Source organism: Anopheles moucheti, chromosome 2 (genome assembly GCF_943734755.1).
Source record: "Anopheles moucheti chromosome 2, idAnoMoucSN_F20_07, whole genome shotgun sequence".
In the NCBI taxonomy this organism is placed as follows: domain Eukaryota; kingdom Metazoa; phylum Arthropoda; class Insecta; order Diptera; family Culicidae; genus Anopheles; species Anopheles moucheti.
In genome coordinates, this window is record NC_069140.1 from 83,437,570 (window position 1) to 83,452,898 (window position 15,329).

At 46.7% G+C, this 15,329-nt stretch overlaps 1 protein-coding gene across 1 annotated transcript; it reads left to right on the forward strand.

Moving 5' to 3' along the window:
• Positions 1-1,396: 1,396 nt before the first annotated feature.
• On the forward strand, positions 1,397-14,712 carry LOC128298581 (uncharacterized). The gene is made up of 3 exons (XM_053034350.1): positions 1,397-1,589; positions 14,109-14,467; positions 14,572-14,712. The coding sequence occupies exons 1-3, from the start codon at positions 1,496-1,498 to the stop codon at positions 14,710-14,712; spliced, it is 594 nt and encodes a 197-aa protein (XP_052890310.1). The 5' UTR covers positions 1,397-1,495.
• Positions 14,713-15,329: the final 617 nt, after the last annotated feature.

Below are 15,329 nucleotides of genomic sequence, written 5' to 3' on the forward strand. Positions count from 1 at the left end.
GAAAGGGGAACACACCTGTCCCCGAGCCCTTCGGTGGCCCACTTTTGGGGTTTGTTTTTTATTCTGGTTGTGGAATTTGCCCACGTCAACAACTCAACGGTCCCAACCCCTCGGCTCAGAATAGACAAAAACTCACACAAACACACACGCGTAAGCTAAGCTTTCGACGGAACGAGAGCTGCGCGAGAGCTCATTTGCTTGTCAGCTGTTAGATCGTGAAGATCTCGATAGCTTCGCAAGGGATGCTACGCTCACGCTCAGCCCGTCATCTTGCGAGAGACCTCACCCCTAAAGAAGGGTGCGCCAGTCTGCGGAGTGCTGTGTGATGCCAGTACGGTGTCTTCTCGCGACAGCCCGTGATCTTGCGCTCTTGAATGCGCTCGCGAAACCCCGCGCAAGGGCAATTATCTAACGCCACGAGGAGAACTCCGAACTCCCCGAAAGGCGACCGTTGCGCGCTCGAGACTTTCCACAGTTTTGCTCGGTGGCTTGAAACCGTACGATCGCAGTCGTTCCCGTGTCCGGCCGATCGCGGTTTTATTATTATTCGGCGTTGTTTACGCACAAGTACGGTGGTTGTTTACATGGACGTGTGTCCCGGCCCCCGGGAGGGTGCTCAGGCTACTGCAACAGTGGCCCACATTTACACGCCGTTTCGCAGGAGGTCGTGATTGAACGCACAAAACTACCCCTTAACTAGAGACCGCACGCTGGTTGGCTTTTAATTTCGGCCACGAGATCTCATTTCAACCCCGCTCGGAAACAACCGTTACCGAAACCGTCGTCGAGAAGGCGTCAGCTAGCTTTTGGGGGTGTTTTTTTTTTGTTTTCGTCCCATGCCTACGTTCGATCGCACACCAACACACGCGCGCCGCTTGTTTTGCCTTTCTTGCAAGGTTCTGTGTGCGTTTGTGCAACGTTCCTAAATCCAGGCTTTAGAGACCTTCTCTTCGTTGGTCGCGGCACTGCGTTTGGGAAGTCATCATTCGGTTGGGGAAACGATTCCCCAAGTGTGCCGGTTTGTGTGTCACCATGGTGACGGCAATGTGACAGCAATGTCAGTACACCGCCGGCTACTGCGACCCGCACACATCCGAACAGTGACAGACGAGTGATAATTGGTGGACCACCCTGTGTTTGAAGTACCTCCAGGAAGATCTCCCATTTGTGCGTGTTCGGTGTAAACGTGTGCACGCGACTAATTGGTACTTCCCGAATAGTCGATGCGAGTGTGAAGTTTGGAAAGTGATTTCTCCTAGAAGCAAAACGAGACTCAAACCATCGTCACCGAGAATAGTTGGCGGGAACCGGACTCGAATTGCGGGAGACATAATGCGCTTGGCGCATCTAATTGTGAACAGCAGCAGCGCCATCTACCAACAACCACCAAGGGAGCCGTTACGCCACCGGAGCAGAAGATAGATCTCAACGTTCCTACGTCGAGGTTCGTGCCAACAGCGTACCAATTACCAACCGAACGGGAACCATTCACAAAATGCCCTGTCCGGTGTCCTGTTGTTCCTTTGCCGGGCGAGCGGACCACGGAAGCGGAAGTTCCACCGGACCGGACAGCAATACCCACGTAACAGGTAAGAGAATGTCAAATAATCGAACCAGTGTTGGCCGAGTTGTCGCCGAGGCAACCGGGCGTTGGGGACATGTGCACCAAACACAGTGCGATTTGCGAACGCTCATCGATTACTTCGATGAATGAGCCGGTGCGCTTTCGCTGGACGATGGACGACTTGGATGGATGCAAAGATTATCGCTTTCCGCTGGCACAGCAAATTGTTGCACCGCCGTGTTGTCGCAATTCGTTTGGACAGCGTAGTTGATATCTCCGCTTCTTTGTATCCCGTATTGAGGAGAAGGTTTTTTTTCGTTTTGGAGGTTAGTAAAACGTGACGAACGGTGAAAATATTGCCCCCTCCCCACCCATCCAGTTGCAAAAACCTGATCGGAGCACGAAGAATGTGTTACACAACCGTGTCAATTGCTCGACAGGTACGCAAGGCTGAGTGACTCCGGACATTAATTTAACCTTCGCTTTTTTTTGTATTGCTACAACATCTTACCGGCAGCGCCTGTCTTACTGTGCCCAATGACAGCTCCAACTCAATATTAAGCTTTGATGTTAAATAATTCCACGAAATAAAACACTCCCGATGCGCCTTCAGGGTGGATCGTGGAATAGATATCGAATGTTCGAGCGATTCGTGCATCGAGTGTAATGGCCGAGTGTCGGAACTGGCCTCTGGTACCAATAAAAAGCCATCCCACCACGGGATCGGGACTGATTAGAAACTTGTTAAACCTAACCTCACCAAACATCAGTCTACCTAACCGCGGCTAAACCGATACTCGTTATCCAATAAATTCCATCTCGCACCGTACCGACCGTACGGTCCGAGAATTGGGTGAACCACTCAAACAAACACACCCAACTCCCATTAGCGGACATCTCCCTCCGACTGCTCAATATCACCGCACGGTGACACTATTCCGGCGAGTTCATGTTCCCGCATGTACAAGTACCCCGGATGGATGTCCGGAAACTGGGGAGCCTCCGGGCCCGATGTAAGGTCGTGGCAAAACTACTACTACAAGACGACATTTCACTCTCTCATTCGGTACCCCTTCTCCCAACCATCTTTACACCATTACGAACATGTGTTGCCGTGCTGTGCACCGAAATTAATGCCGATGCACCATCAACAAGCGCGGCAAAACGGTTTTGCCTTCTGCCCTCGGTCGTACGTCCAAGTAAGTCGGTCACCTAGCAGCCGGGGGACCCCGAGTGATGGTGACTGTTGCTTTTATGATGACGCTTTTCTCCAAACGCTGCGACGTCTACACGTTTGGGAGCAAAAAGCGATCCGGGAACCCGGCGCGAGGCCGGAACGGTGGGAATGCAAATTCGCGACATTGCACCATTCGTTTGCCTCGGCGGCCCGAGGGCAAGCGAGCGTTAAATCGAAATTTCGCTACCCGACCGGTGGCGTTGTCCGGCGAAACATTCGCTCAGGGATGTTCAGGGATGTTTAGGGACGTTTACAGGACAGGTTGGTTATGTTTCTTAATTAGCCAAACGCCGACTCGCGACCGTTCTCAATCGTGTTTAGAATGGATCGATCGAGTTTAGCATGCATGTTGGCTGGTTGAACAATAGCATTATTATTTGTGAGTTTTTTTTTATACTAAAAATGTTGTAAAATTTTTTAAAATATTTAAAATGTAGCATCTTACAGCAATTGTTACAAAAAGTGTTGAAATCATTATCGTCTCAAAAATTATCGTTACAAATCATCAACTGGACTCTAAATAAGACCACTAAGTAGGTCTCGCCTGTTTGTTTTTGTTTACCATATTTATTTGCTGGGATTTGGAAGAATCAACCACCTTAGAGTTTAAACCAGTGGAGGATCTATCCTTTTGGAGGCCCAGGGCGAAATTTTTAAAGGGGGGCCTATAATTTTGTTACGACATTTTCGGTGTAAGGGAGGTGTACTTCAAACATGATTTAACAACACCAGCAAAGTCTCGGAAAGAAAGCTCCCTACATCTCAGAGTTCTGTTGCGTAGCCCTGTAAACGGGCTAGTAAGCTAGTCTATATATAAACGTTTGTATGCGCTAAGGAGAACCTTAACGCCACTACTTATATCACATTTTCTAGAATTTACGTACATTTACGAATCCTGAGTAGTCCAACGCCTTCTACGATTTTTCGCCCAAGGTACAGTTTTCAATAGGTGCAGGGCCACGAGAGCTGACAAAAATGTGACAAATTTGACAAATGACAAAAACAGCTTGTCAACTGCGCAAAACTACATCTACCGTGGCCGCGCGCACAATTTTACTCGTTGACAAAATAAAGTGACAGAAATATACATATGGTCGAAAGAGCTTTCGACAGTCGCTACCAAAAAAATAAATAAATGTTTTCTCAGTTTTTTTTCTGAAAATGTAAAGAGATTTGAAAAATAATGTTTAGTTGAAAGTTATAATCCGCTTAAAAATGATGGTTATGTAATTTAATTGCAAAATAAAAAATATTTTTCGTTACAAATTACGAAAAACTGCAGAAAAATAATATTAACCTAATGCCTTAATTAGCAAGCGGTGCTACATTTATGTCTTGTATTGTACCTGTTTGTTTACATTTGGTAGCACTTGTCGTTGTGAGCAAACGTCAAAATTTTGTCAACATTTTGTCATGTATTTGTCAACTTTTTTTCGTGGATTTTCTACAAACCAAAATTTGACAAAAGCTCACAAAAAGTGACAAAAGCTCCGTTTTGTCAGATTTGTCACATTTTTGTCAGCTCTCGTGGCCCTGCACCTAATCGGTTTACTTTTACGGTAACAATCAGAGAAATTTCTTAGAAACCTGTTTTGCTCATTTTGATGTTTAAGACCATGAACAACACAATTGTTTTAAGATTTACGAAACCAGGAAAGCATGTTTTTTCAAGAGGTGACACCTGCAGTGTGGAATAAATTTGACCATCACTATTGCATTGCATACTATCAAATCCGTGAGAGCGATCGCTAGTGTAAGGAAGATGGATGAAACGGAAAGCATCCTTCATTTCGCTCAAACTTTCCGTCGGTTGGTACGAAATTCCATTCTAAACCAGCTGTTTTCCGATTTCCGATACCAGGAGAACATCCACGGCGGAGGTAGCATCTAGTACAGCAATTTTGTTCAAAAACCGCCGAAAGGTATGCAATATTTAAACACTAACTTTCCCTTTGGTCGTGAAAAATTTCTTCGAAAACTACCAGTTTTCGAATGTATAGTACCAGGAAAGCATCCACGGAAGAGGTAGCACCTAGTATAGCAATTTTGGTCGGAAACCGCCGAAAAGTATGCAATATTTAAACACTAACTTTCCCGTTTTTCGTGAAAAATTTCTTCGAAAACTACCAGTTTCCGAATTTAAAGTACCAGGAGAGCATGCACGGAAGAGGTAGTTCCTGGTACTGCGCCGTAAGGTATGCAATGTTTATACACTAACTTTGCAACCAACTTGCAACGCAATGCGCCGTAAGGTATGCAATGTTTATACACTAACCTTGCAACCAACTTGCAATGCAAGTTTGGTGCATGCAAGAAACTTGCAAGATGGCGCCCAACTTTCTACTTGCATGCAACACACTTGCATGCAATCTTGCATGCAAGTTTTCGCATGCAATTTCTTGCATGCAAACTTGCATGCAAGTTTGCATGCAAGTTTGTATGCAAGTTTGCATGCAAGTTTGTATGCAAGTTTGCATGCAAGATTGCATGCAAGTTTGTATGCAAGTTTGCATGCAAGTTTGTATGCAAGTTTGCATGCAAGTTTGTATGCAAGTTTGCATGCAAGTTTGCATGCAATTTTGCATGCAAGATTGCATGCAAGTTTGTATGCAAGTTTGCATGCAAGTTTGTATGCAAGTTTGCATGCAAGTTTGTATGCAAGTTTGTATGCAAGTTCTTGCATGCAAGTTTGCATGCAAGTTTGCATGCAAGCTTGCATGCAAGTTTGTATGCAAGTTTGTATGCAAGTTTGCATGCAAGTTTGCATGCAAGTTTGCATGCAAGCTTGCATGCAAGTTTGTATGCAAGTTTGTATGCAAGTTTGCATGCAAGTTGCATGCAAGAAATTGCATGCGAAAACTTGTATACAAGATTGCATGCAAGTTTGTTGCATGCAAGTTTGTTGCATGCAAGTAGAAAGTTGGGCGCCATCTTGCAAGTTTCTTGCATGCACCAAACTTGCATTGCAAGTTGGTTGCAAAGTTAGTGTATAAACATTGCATACCTTACGGCGCATTGCATTGCAAGTTGGTTGCAAAGTTAGTGTATAAACATTGCATACCTTACGGCGTAGTACCAGGAGCTACCTCTTCCGTGGATGCTCTCCTGGTACTATACATTCGAAAACTGGTAATTTTCGAAGAAATTTTTCTCCACCAACGGGAAAGTTAGTGTTTAAATATTGCATACTTTTCGGCGGTTTTGGACCAAAATTGCTATACTAGGTGCTACCTCACCCGTGGATGCTTTCCTGGAACTATACATTCGAAATCTGGTAGTTTTCAAAGAAATTTTTCTCGATTAACGGGAAAATTAGTGCCCCTGTCCTGGTGTAATTTGGTTTATACTTTAAATTCGCAAAGTCGATTTTCTTCTTTGCATTTAATTAATTACATAGAAACAAATGTTTTGTATAACCAAAGAAGATATCTTTTATCAATTTTTTACCTTTTCAATTAATTTTTTTGCTATAAATTAACTCTGCTGTTAAATTCCCAAAACTCGCACAATTGGCACAAATTGTTTGGGGCCCCCAACACAACGAGGCCCTAGGCGACCGCCTACTCCGCCTACCGTTTGATCCGCCGCTGGTTTAAACTGAGCGCTTTTAGTATAAATTAGTGTAGTAAATTAGTATGAATAAATTAGTCTATCATAGCGCTATGTGACTACTTTAAAAATGTGTTCAATTAAAGGGTGCCCCCGAAAGTATAATCACGATTTAAAAATTAGACAATCGGAAATCTCCTTGTATCGGAAATCTGAAAACCGCTGGTTTGAATGGAAAGCTAGTGTTGCATTGCATTCTACATTGCATACCTTTTGGCGGTTTTCGAGCAAATTTGCTGTACAAGGTGCTACCTCTTTCGTGGATGCTTTCCTGGTATCAGCAATCTGAAAATAGCTGGTTTTGTATGGAATTTCGTACCAGCCGACGGAAAGTTTGAGCGAAATGAAGGATGCTCTCCAATTCATCCATCTTCCTTACACTAGCGATCGCTCTCACGGGTTTGATAGTAGGCAATGCAATACAGATGGGCAAATTTATTCCACGCTGCAAGTTATTTCACCTGCAGCGCAAATTAATTCCACCTCTTGAAAAACATGCTCTCCTGGTATCGGAAATCTGAAAACAATTGTGTGCGCGGCAACGGTATAGTGGTTTTTCGCAGTTGATCAGCTGATTTGGTCACTTGAAAAATTTGTCAGCATTTTGTCAACTCTCGTGGCCCTGCACGTAATGGATCAAAGAATGCTATAAAACATTATCAATTGTTGAAAAAGTTTAGTAAGTAGAAGCTCACCACAGAAATCAACCGTTTATTTTTGTTCATCGCCTAAAACATCGACACGGAAAAAAGCATCCTCCTGCATTGGATGCTCTCCTGGTATCAGGAGCTTGACAAACTGGTCATTTTTAGCGCGTTTTCTGGCTCAATCGACACGGAAAAAGCATCCTCCTGCATTGGATGCTCTCCTGGTATCAGAGCTTGACAAACTGGTCATACGCAGTATAAACGCACGATGAATAGGATTTTGACAACCAAACGGCGTTTGGTTTGATCCGAAAAAAATTTTACTGCTTTTATCGACTTCAATATGCATTAATTCATGAAAAATACAGTAAATGCTGCTTTGTGTTTACTTCTCTTTGCTAACTTTAAACCTTCTTAAATAGCTCTCAACCTAATCTAAGTTGTAGATTCGGTGGGATTAGCTAGAGATTGTGTATTATGATCTAACTCTAGATCGCAAACCAACGTACTCTTGTGCCACTTTTGAGCAAACATTTCCTATTTTTCTATGCTAACAACCTTCTATCTTATTGATTTTATTGTGTTTTAGTAACCAGATCGAAATTTTATGAACACCTTTCGTTCCCCGTCACCCAAATGTGGGTGACGCTGAGTGACGCTGTGTCTCAATAGAATCTAGCTGGTTTGTTTGTAAATTATGAACGAGCTTTTGCATGCTGAATAATTCACAATGCGACTGTCTGGATCGGTTTAGTACATTGATATTCTAGTTTTGATGAGAGTTATAATCATCATTTCTACCTTCTGTTTTCAATATTCGTTTTTGCTTCATCTGACAACCAATTTGCTGCATATAAAAACAATCTTTATGTAGTTTTGTGCATTCTAAAAGTTGTTCAATTTCAGTTTACCGTTCTCCCGTTTTGTCACGCTGTTTAACAGCAATCAATGCAATGTTCTCGCCCGTCGACACTAATTAATCCATCCAGTCGGTGGTGGATGATGAGAGCCACACCGTGTGCCATCCGTTTGCAGCAGTGGCAAAAAAAAAAGAATCCACATAACCCTTGTGACATATCTACCAGTTGCCGCCAGTACCAACATTGCTTTTCTTTTGTGGCCATTTGTCCCCCCAAAAAAAAAAAAACATAAAATTGTGTCCCGCTTTGTGAGCCGTATGATAAGTTGTGTACGTTCGCAACGACGCTTGACGAGCCAATTCCATTCCACGGTGGGCAAACCAGACGGGACAAGAAAATTGATGAGAAAATGGACGGAAAAGCGACCAAAGGAAAATGACCAAACCGGTACCGGCAGGCAGATTCGGGACTGGACACTCCTGGTCCTGTGTGTGTGTGGGTGTGTGGGTGTTTTTTTTTGTTCGTCTTCTTCTCGCAAATTAACCTCCCACTTATCCTTTGACTTTGGGACAACGACAGCAGCGCATGTCGTCTTCAAAGTACAGCCACCACCACCAACGAACCCAAAAAGCGTGACACAGACTGGCCGCCGACAATAGCGCTCTGCTTTGCTCGCATCCAAACCATCCGGGGGGGCGTGCCACGTGTCTGCCTATCTGCCAGCTTTTCCGGTGTTCTTTGAATCCTCCTCCTTCCATCGCAGGCAGGATTGTAATTAAAAGTTCGTCCCGTTGTCCACGTGATGTCGTCGTCGGCGGCGGCGCAAAAAAAAAAACCGACCCTTTAAGGTACAACCCGAAATGCCCGATGGCCTCCCAAACTGGCGAACTTTAACCTTCTTCTGGGGGTGGGGCCGGTGGGGGATGTCTTTTTTTTTTTTGCTTTCCATCAACTCAACCAGACCACCGTCCTCGTCGACATCCGCTTTCCATGAACGTGTGGCGCGGAACATTTGTCGAAACATGTTACAAAATCGTTCCGAAATGAATGTCCATCCTCGGTGTCCACCGGAGGAGGTTTGTTGAGGTGTTCCTGTTTTTTTTTTGCTGTCCTGTCCTGATGATATTGAAAAGAATAAATTTCGTGTGCCCGGGGACACCGTGTGCGTCCCTGCACCGGATGTCACCCGGGCGCACGAAGATAACGCCGGAAACTCAATGGCAAGAGAGTGTGGTGGTACAAATTGGAAGCGTGGCGTAGAAGCGACGAGTCCTGTAATTTAGTTCTTCCCCAATCCCAACCCTAAAGTAGAGAAGCTGGTAGCTTTTTATTCTACTGATTACAGGATGGAACGCCACGTTCGGATCGGCTGAATTCGGTCAGCAGAAAATATAGGTTTTAATTAGTCCAGGGTGTGTGTGTGAGTGTGTGACTACCCCCCTCCCCCCTCTCCCTTCCCCGGACTGACCCGGACGACGACTGTTGCTATATGTCCCAGTATAAACGGAACAGGATGCCTTCCGTTAACATTCGAAAGCCGGACCGGAGGCCGAGCGGATGAAAATTGGACGACCATTCGATAAAATGGGCGAGTTTCAGGAACACAAAGACCCATTCAATGCATTGCCATACCGCACAGCGTGAGTGCAGCATTCGGGTTTTAATTAATGTAACGTGCATCTTTTCAATGTGGCCCTATTCGATGTTGCATGATCGAAAGTTAGAACAGTTAGTCTATTATCTAGGCTACCAAGAATCTGTAATCACTCGGTTGGTGAGTACCCAGAATTGAGGAAGAACAAAACAACTTGTCCTTGGTAGGCTCTGAAAGGCTTTATTATTCAAGCAGTAATAGCAGAACGCGGGGAAAACCGAATATACGCGGGTACTCTTCTTGAGGTACTCCACGCGCCAACGAGAAAACGAGTTTTGGTTAAAAAGAAAGGCGTGTACCTCTGCTGAACGTTTAAGAATATTTTGCTAGACAATATTTACCCTGCACAAAATACACCCTCCTGCTGCCGGGTCTGGACATCTTCCAGACAGAGACAGTCCTATACAGATATCGGCCCACCCGGTTCCCATCGGCCACTTAAGTTCGGCGTATAAATGTAGGCTCCTAACTATACATTTGCTTTAGTTCGTTGTCAAGCGTCGTTCACATGATGAAGCTTTTTACCGTCGTGCTCTGGTGCTTGTGTGCCGCATCCAGTGCCAAAGGATACGTCGTGCTGTCGCGCCCGAAACGGGAAGTGCTCATACAACCGATCGATCCCAGTGAGGTTGAGGATGTACGTAGCGCGTGGTACGAAGTGACCTCGGACGATGAAGATGCAGCAAGAACGTTCACGCGAAAACGAGAGGAAAGAAAGGTGCTGCTCGAGCTGTATTACCTCGGGAAGGTTATCCGCGCTTACCGACGTCCGTGGGCTTTCGGAAGTCCCGTGTTTAAGAGTGCCCTCGAGCGAATTACCAACCAGGAACTGCTCGAACAGCTGGAACGGAAGCTGCGCAGAGAGAATGGATTCGAAGAGCTGTCGCGCATCGGAGCGGATGGAACTGTACCGGATCGGATGCATGTCCAGCTGGCGAACGATTATCGACTGCTGGCCCCCATTGTGGTGCGAACGTTACGTAAAATATTGGCCCTAAAGCACCGCACCGGCGGGTTGGACATTAGCGACAAGGAAGACGTGATTGGGGAGCTGCTGCTCGATCAGCAACGGGAGTGGCAGCAATTGCAGCAGGCGGTGAAAAGCTTAAAAGGTGACGGTGTTGTAGCGGTGATCGTGCCGGAAAAGCCCAAAGATCCGGTGGTATATTACGAGAACAACGAGGTTAATCAGGCAGCACCGATTGAACCGGTGGATGCGGGTGAGAATGACGTTGATCAAGGATATCAGTGGGCTGATGTGAAGGAACCGGCATGGGAACCGCACACCATCCAGTGGGGACCTCGCCCGCAAGCGTTCGATTCCGAAACGTACTACGGCTTATTCCCGGGCTATAAACCTTCATCGTCGCTGTGGGCCAGTGTTTATGGTCCCGCGGGTGCAGGCGATGTCACCGAGCCGGAGGACGCTGCGGAGGGCACCGTGCTGGACGAGCATGAGCCGGTAAATTTAATTGATGATCAGGATGAGATACTGCTGGAGGAGCTGGAACCGGAGCATATTCCCGAGGATGTGGTGTTTGAATCGTTGAGTGAAACACACGAAGAACCGGAGTCTGCTTCCGTCCAGGAAGTGGACGTTGATGTTGGTGAGGAAGTCACACTTGATCCGTTAGTCAATTTGGAACTACCGGAGGAATCTGACGCCGATGATGCTGAGGGAGATATGATTCCGGAAGATATGGTTGTGGGACAGTTTGTGAGTGGAGATCTCGAGGAGGAGAATGAAGATCTTTCCTCCATCGATACGGAACTACCGTTGGAGACAGATTCGGAAGACATCCCAGAAGATATGGTGTTTGGAGCACTCATAGACAACAGCGAGGATGGCGTTGACGCTGAAACGGAAACGCCTTGGGACAAGGTGGACGACGAAACGGCATCGGACGTTCCGGAAGACATCCCAGAGGATATGGTGCTTGGAGCGCTTGTCGCCACAACGGAAACACCTTTCTACGACTTCAGCGCCCAACAGTACGCAAATGCTCCCGACGCTGCTGACGACGACGAGGGTCGTCGCAATACCAACCGCAGAAGGCAGCAACAGCACAATCAGCAGCAGCAGCAGCAGCAACCGCAAGTTCCGGTGGTAATTATACAACAAACGACGACGGTGTCCGAGGTGCCACCACCGTCCGCAACGGTACTGAACGAGCAGATCGAACAAGCTGCCCGCGAGCTGATCGCCATCGAGCTGGATAAGTTCCTGCTGCTGGTGGAGGAAGTCTCCGGCTTGGATGGCATCTCGGAGGAGTTCGATCGTGCCGACCGGACGCGTATGATCGGTTGGGTGAACCAGGGCTTCTCGCCCACGATCGGGCTCGATCAGCGGGATCTCGTAAAGGCGATGTTCAAGCTGCTCAACGTCAAGGAACTTAGTCGCGGCCGGTTCGATCTGCTCGCCGCCCTTGAGTTCCTGCAGTCGCAGCTGGAGAGTGAAGCACGAGGGGAGAAGCTAGCGGCACCGCAGGAAGCGACCCCCAACAAGGAGGATGATTATTTCGCACGCCACTACGGTGTGAACGGTGCAGTTCCGGAGGACGCGCTCAGAAGCGGAGTACCACAGGAGGAGGACGTCACGATCGAAGCGGAAGACGTCACACTGCCAGCGGCCGAAGTGAACGAGGATTTAAAAAGCGAAAGTAAAGCCGACTCCGAACGCTAACGATGAGACGACGGTAAGCCGGGTGCCGCGTGTGGACGGTTTTCCGGATGTGAAACGAAATTTCTGGAAGTGGGTTGGGACGCTAGTGGGCAAGGTGTTTGTGTCCTAACGTTCATGAGTCATGTATATAGTCATGTAAGAGAGAAGTTCAATCTTGTAAGCGAAACTAAGGTACCAATAAAGAAACATACAGCAGCAATGTCTCTCTGTAACGACTTTTTAGGTAGAGACAGCAAAGATTTGCAAGGTAAGATCGCGCACAAGGGTAGTTTTCATTTTATGAGCACTTTAACTGCTCTACCTGGGGTGGGTTATGAGTCTGCGGTTAGCCCAAGTCCAGCAGATGCATTAGTTTTCTCAAGATCGTCAAAATGAGAACATCTTACCTCTTGCTGTGCTTCGTTTTTACGCACCCCGTAATAGAAGGATACCTATTTTCACGCCAAAAGCGAGATGTGATCGACGCCAGCGGTGCTGATGTTCAAAACTCGAGGTACGAAGGGACATCACGGGATGAAGCAAGGACACTCACGCGAAAACGAGACGAAAGGAAGGTTCTGCTCGAGCTGTATTACCTCGGGAAGGTTGTCCGCGCTTATCGACGTCCGACGGCTTTCGGGAGTCCCGTGTTTAAGAGTGCCCTCGAGCGAATTACCAACAAGGAGCTCCTTGATCGTTTGGAACGGAAACTTCACAAAGAGAATGGGTTTGAAGAGCTGTCGCACATTGGAACCGATGGAACTATCCCCGACGAACGGCAGGTACAACTTGCGAATGATTATCGATTGCTGGCACCCGTTCTAATTCGCACATTACGCCGGCTCTGGAGGTTAAAGAAGTCTCCTGATGCCGGTGATGAGAGCAACGAATTCATCGAAGATCTCGAACGAGACATGAGGAGAGAGTGGAAAAATAGCCAAGCGATTGAGGTTGAGGTGAAATCTTTTGAGGTACTTCCAGAGAGTGTTTGGAGAACAGGCGAGAAACAGGACGACTCCTCGCAGCCAATTCTGGACGTTTCTGAGCCATCCAAGGAAGATCATACGGCAGTGGACAACAAACATTCTAACAAAATCGAAGAAAGAGCAGAGGATCTCGGTATAGCTCGCACTGAAAATGAACATCTTCAAGCATTAAACATTGCTGATGATGAAGATTCGGCTAGAAGCATTGCATTGCTATCTACCGCTGGTGATCATGTCGACTCGATCAGCACCACTGTAGCCGATGTCGCGATCTTGAACCTGATTGCAAGCGAGTTGGACCAGTTTCTTCTCGTCATCGAAGAGTTGTCCGGTGTGGCCGGCCTCGCCGCTGAATTTGATGCCGCCGATAGATCCCGCATGATCGCCGACGTAAGGCAACGCTACGACCCCGCGGTTGGGCTTGATCAGCGATACTTCATTGAGGCAGTTCGCACGCTGCTGGCGGTGAAACAATTCTACGAAGGGCGGTTCGAGCTGCTCGAGACACTCGATTACATCCAGACGCAGCTAGACATATTGGAGCGGACCGAGAAGCAAGAGTATGATTACCCGTAAAAACGCCCACAATTAGATTAGATTAATGAAGAATAAAGCTTGGAAATAAACGTATTCTTTGTCTGTGTAAGAACCATATTCATTGCTCAATCAAAAATGCACCTTTGGTCACGTTCTTCCACTGCTCTGGTCAAGCTGTTCGTGACAACCGTCAGTTGCAAAGCTGCACAAAGCAATAAAACCATTACACACCACCATCGTGGACCATATCGTCTGCGTTGTGCTAATTCTCACCCGGCACCGAGATCTACTCCTCTTTCCGCCCTTTAATTGTGACCTAATTTTCCACCTTATCCGACCTTATTCTTCGCAGAGAAACGCTACGGTTGCTACAAGGCCGGCATCTTCTTCGCGCTGGCCATTATATTGCTGCTGCTCGTCGGTTGTCTGCCCGTCTTTATGCTCACCACCAACAACAGCCTGATCCTGCTGATCCTGCTCGTGACGCTCCTGTTCATCGGGCTTGCCACCTTCATCTACTTCCGCTGGCAGCGCAATCGGGCACTCGCGATGCGGCGCACGTACGAGCAGCAAAAGTTTGCCCTGACACGCGTCCATCATTCTTCCGGTCCTGCCGCACCACCGGCCACCACCGACCCGATGGCGAAGGATAATGGCGTGGTGGGAAGGTCGAAAAATAACATCCCAACCACAGCGTACGCGTCGCCGCCGGTATGTTTTGCGAGTGGTGTGTGTGGTGATAAATTGTATTCCAAATAATTAACCTAATTAACGTGGACAATTCCGGGGCAATTTCTTGCCTTCCCTCCCAACAGCATACAGCAGCCAAATTAAATGAGCCACCCAGGATGGGAACAATGCAATCGGGGGGAACCGGTATCAAACCCGACCCGACGATAGCGGAAGGGACGGTGCAACGATCCACGAAAAGTCCACCACGATATTCATTCATCTGAATCGCGGAACAGTTGCGTGTGTGGACGTACAAAACAGAGCAACAAAAACAAGAAACGAACGGTGTGCTATAATGTTGATAAATAATGTGCACAACCGTTCTGTGGTTACCAACGACGCTCTCTCTTCCTCTCCTCTATCTGTTTGCATTTCTTTTTTGCATTTCAAACACGGTTGAACATTAATTGTAAACTTTCGCTTGGGGACGAAACATTGTCGCCCCATTGGTCCCTGATCCACAACATGTTATAATACCGCAAACGGTAATCAACCTCAAACAAACATAAATCGGTAATCGAACCATTTAGCGACCTAGTTAGGCGTGTTAATAGAGGGACAACAAAAAAAAAAAACAAACGGGAAACAAATTCCAAAATTCTGTTTGAAGTTGATCAAGCGCCGCTTGATGTTCGTTTTTTTTGTGTTTGTCCTCTCCCAAAACGATGCTGTCGTGCATTGCTTTATTTAATTTATATCCTTGCTCGGTGAAGCGTTCCGCCATTGCGGTTAATTACGTTAGTGGTGTGTGTTTACAACAGGGCCGTGTTCAATGTGTTGCATTCCATTTAAATTCAATTCTGTCGAGAATGGCTTTTTTTTGTTTACAATTAACAACCAC

What these genes read in the sequence shown, in the direction of transcription:
- LOC128298581 (XM_053034350.1), top strand. Translation starts at nt 1,496, where the DNA reads ATGCCCTGTCCGGTGTCCTGTTGTTCCTTTGCCGGGCGAGCGGACCAC. An exon ending in CAGCAATACCCACGTAACAG is followed by an intron (nt 1,590 to 14,108) that starts GTAAGAGAATGT and finishes TATTCTTCGCAG; the next exon opens with AGAAACGCTACGGTTGCTAC. An exon ending in CAGCGTACGCGTCGCCGCCG is followed by an intron (nt 14,468 to 14,571) that starts GTATGTTTTGCG and finishes CCCTCCCAACAG; the next exon opens with CATACAGCAGCCAAATTAAA.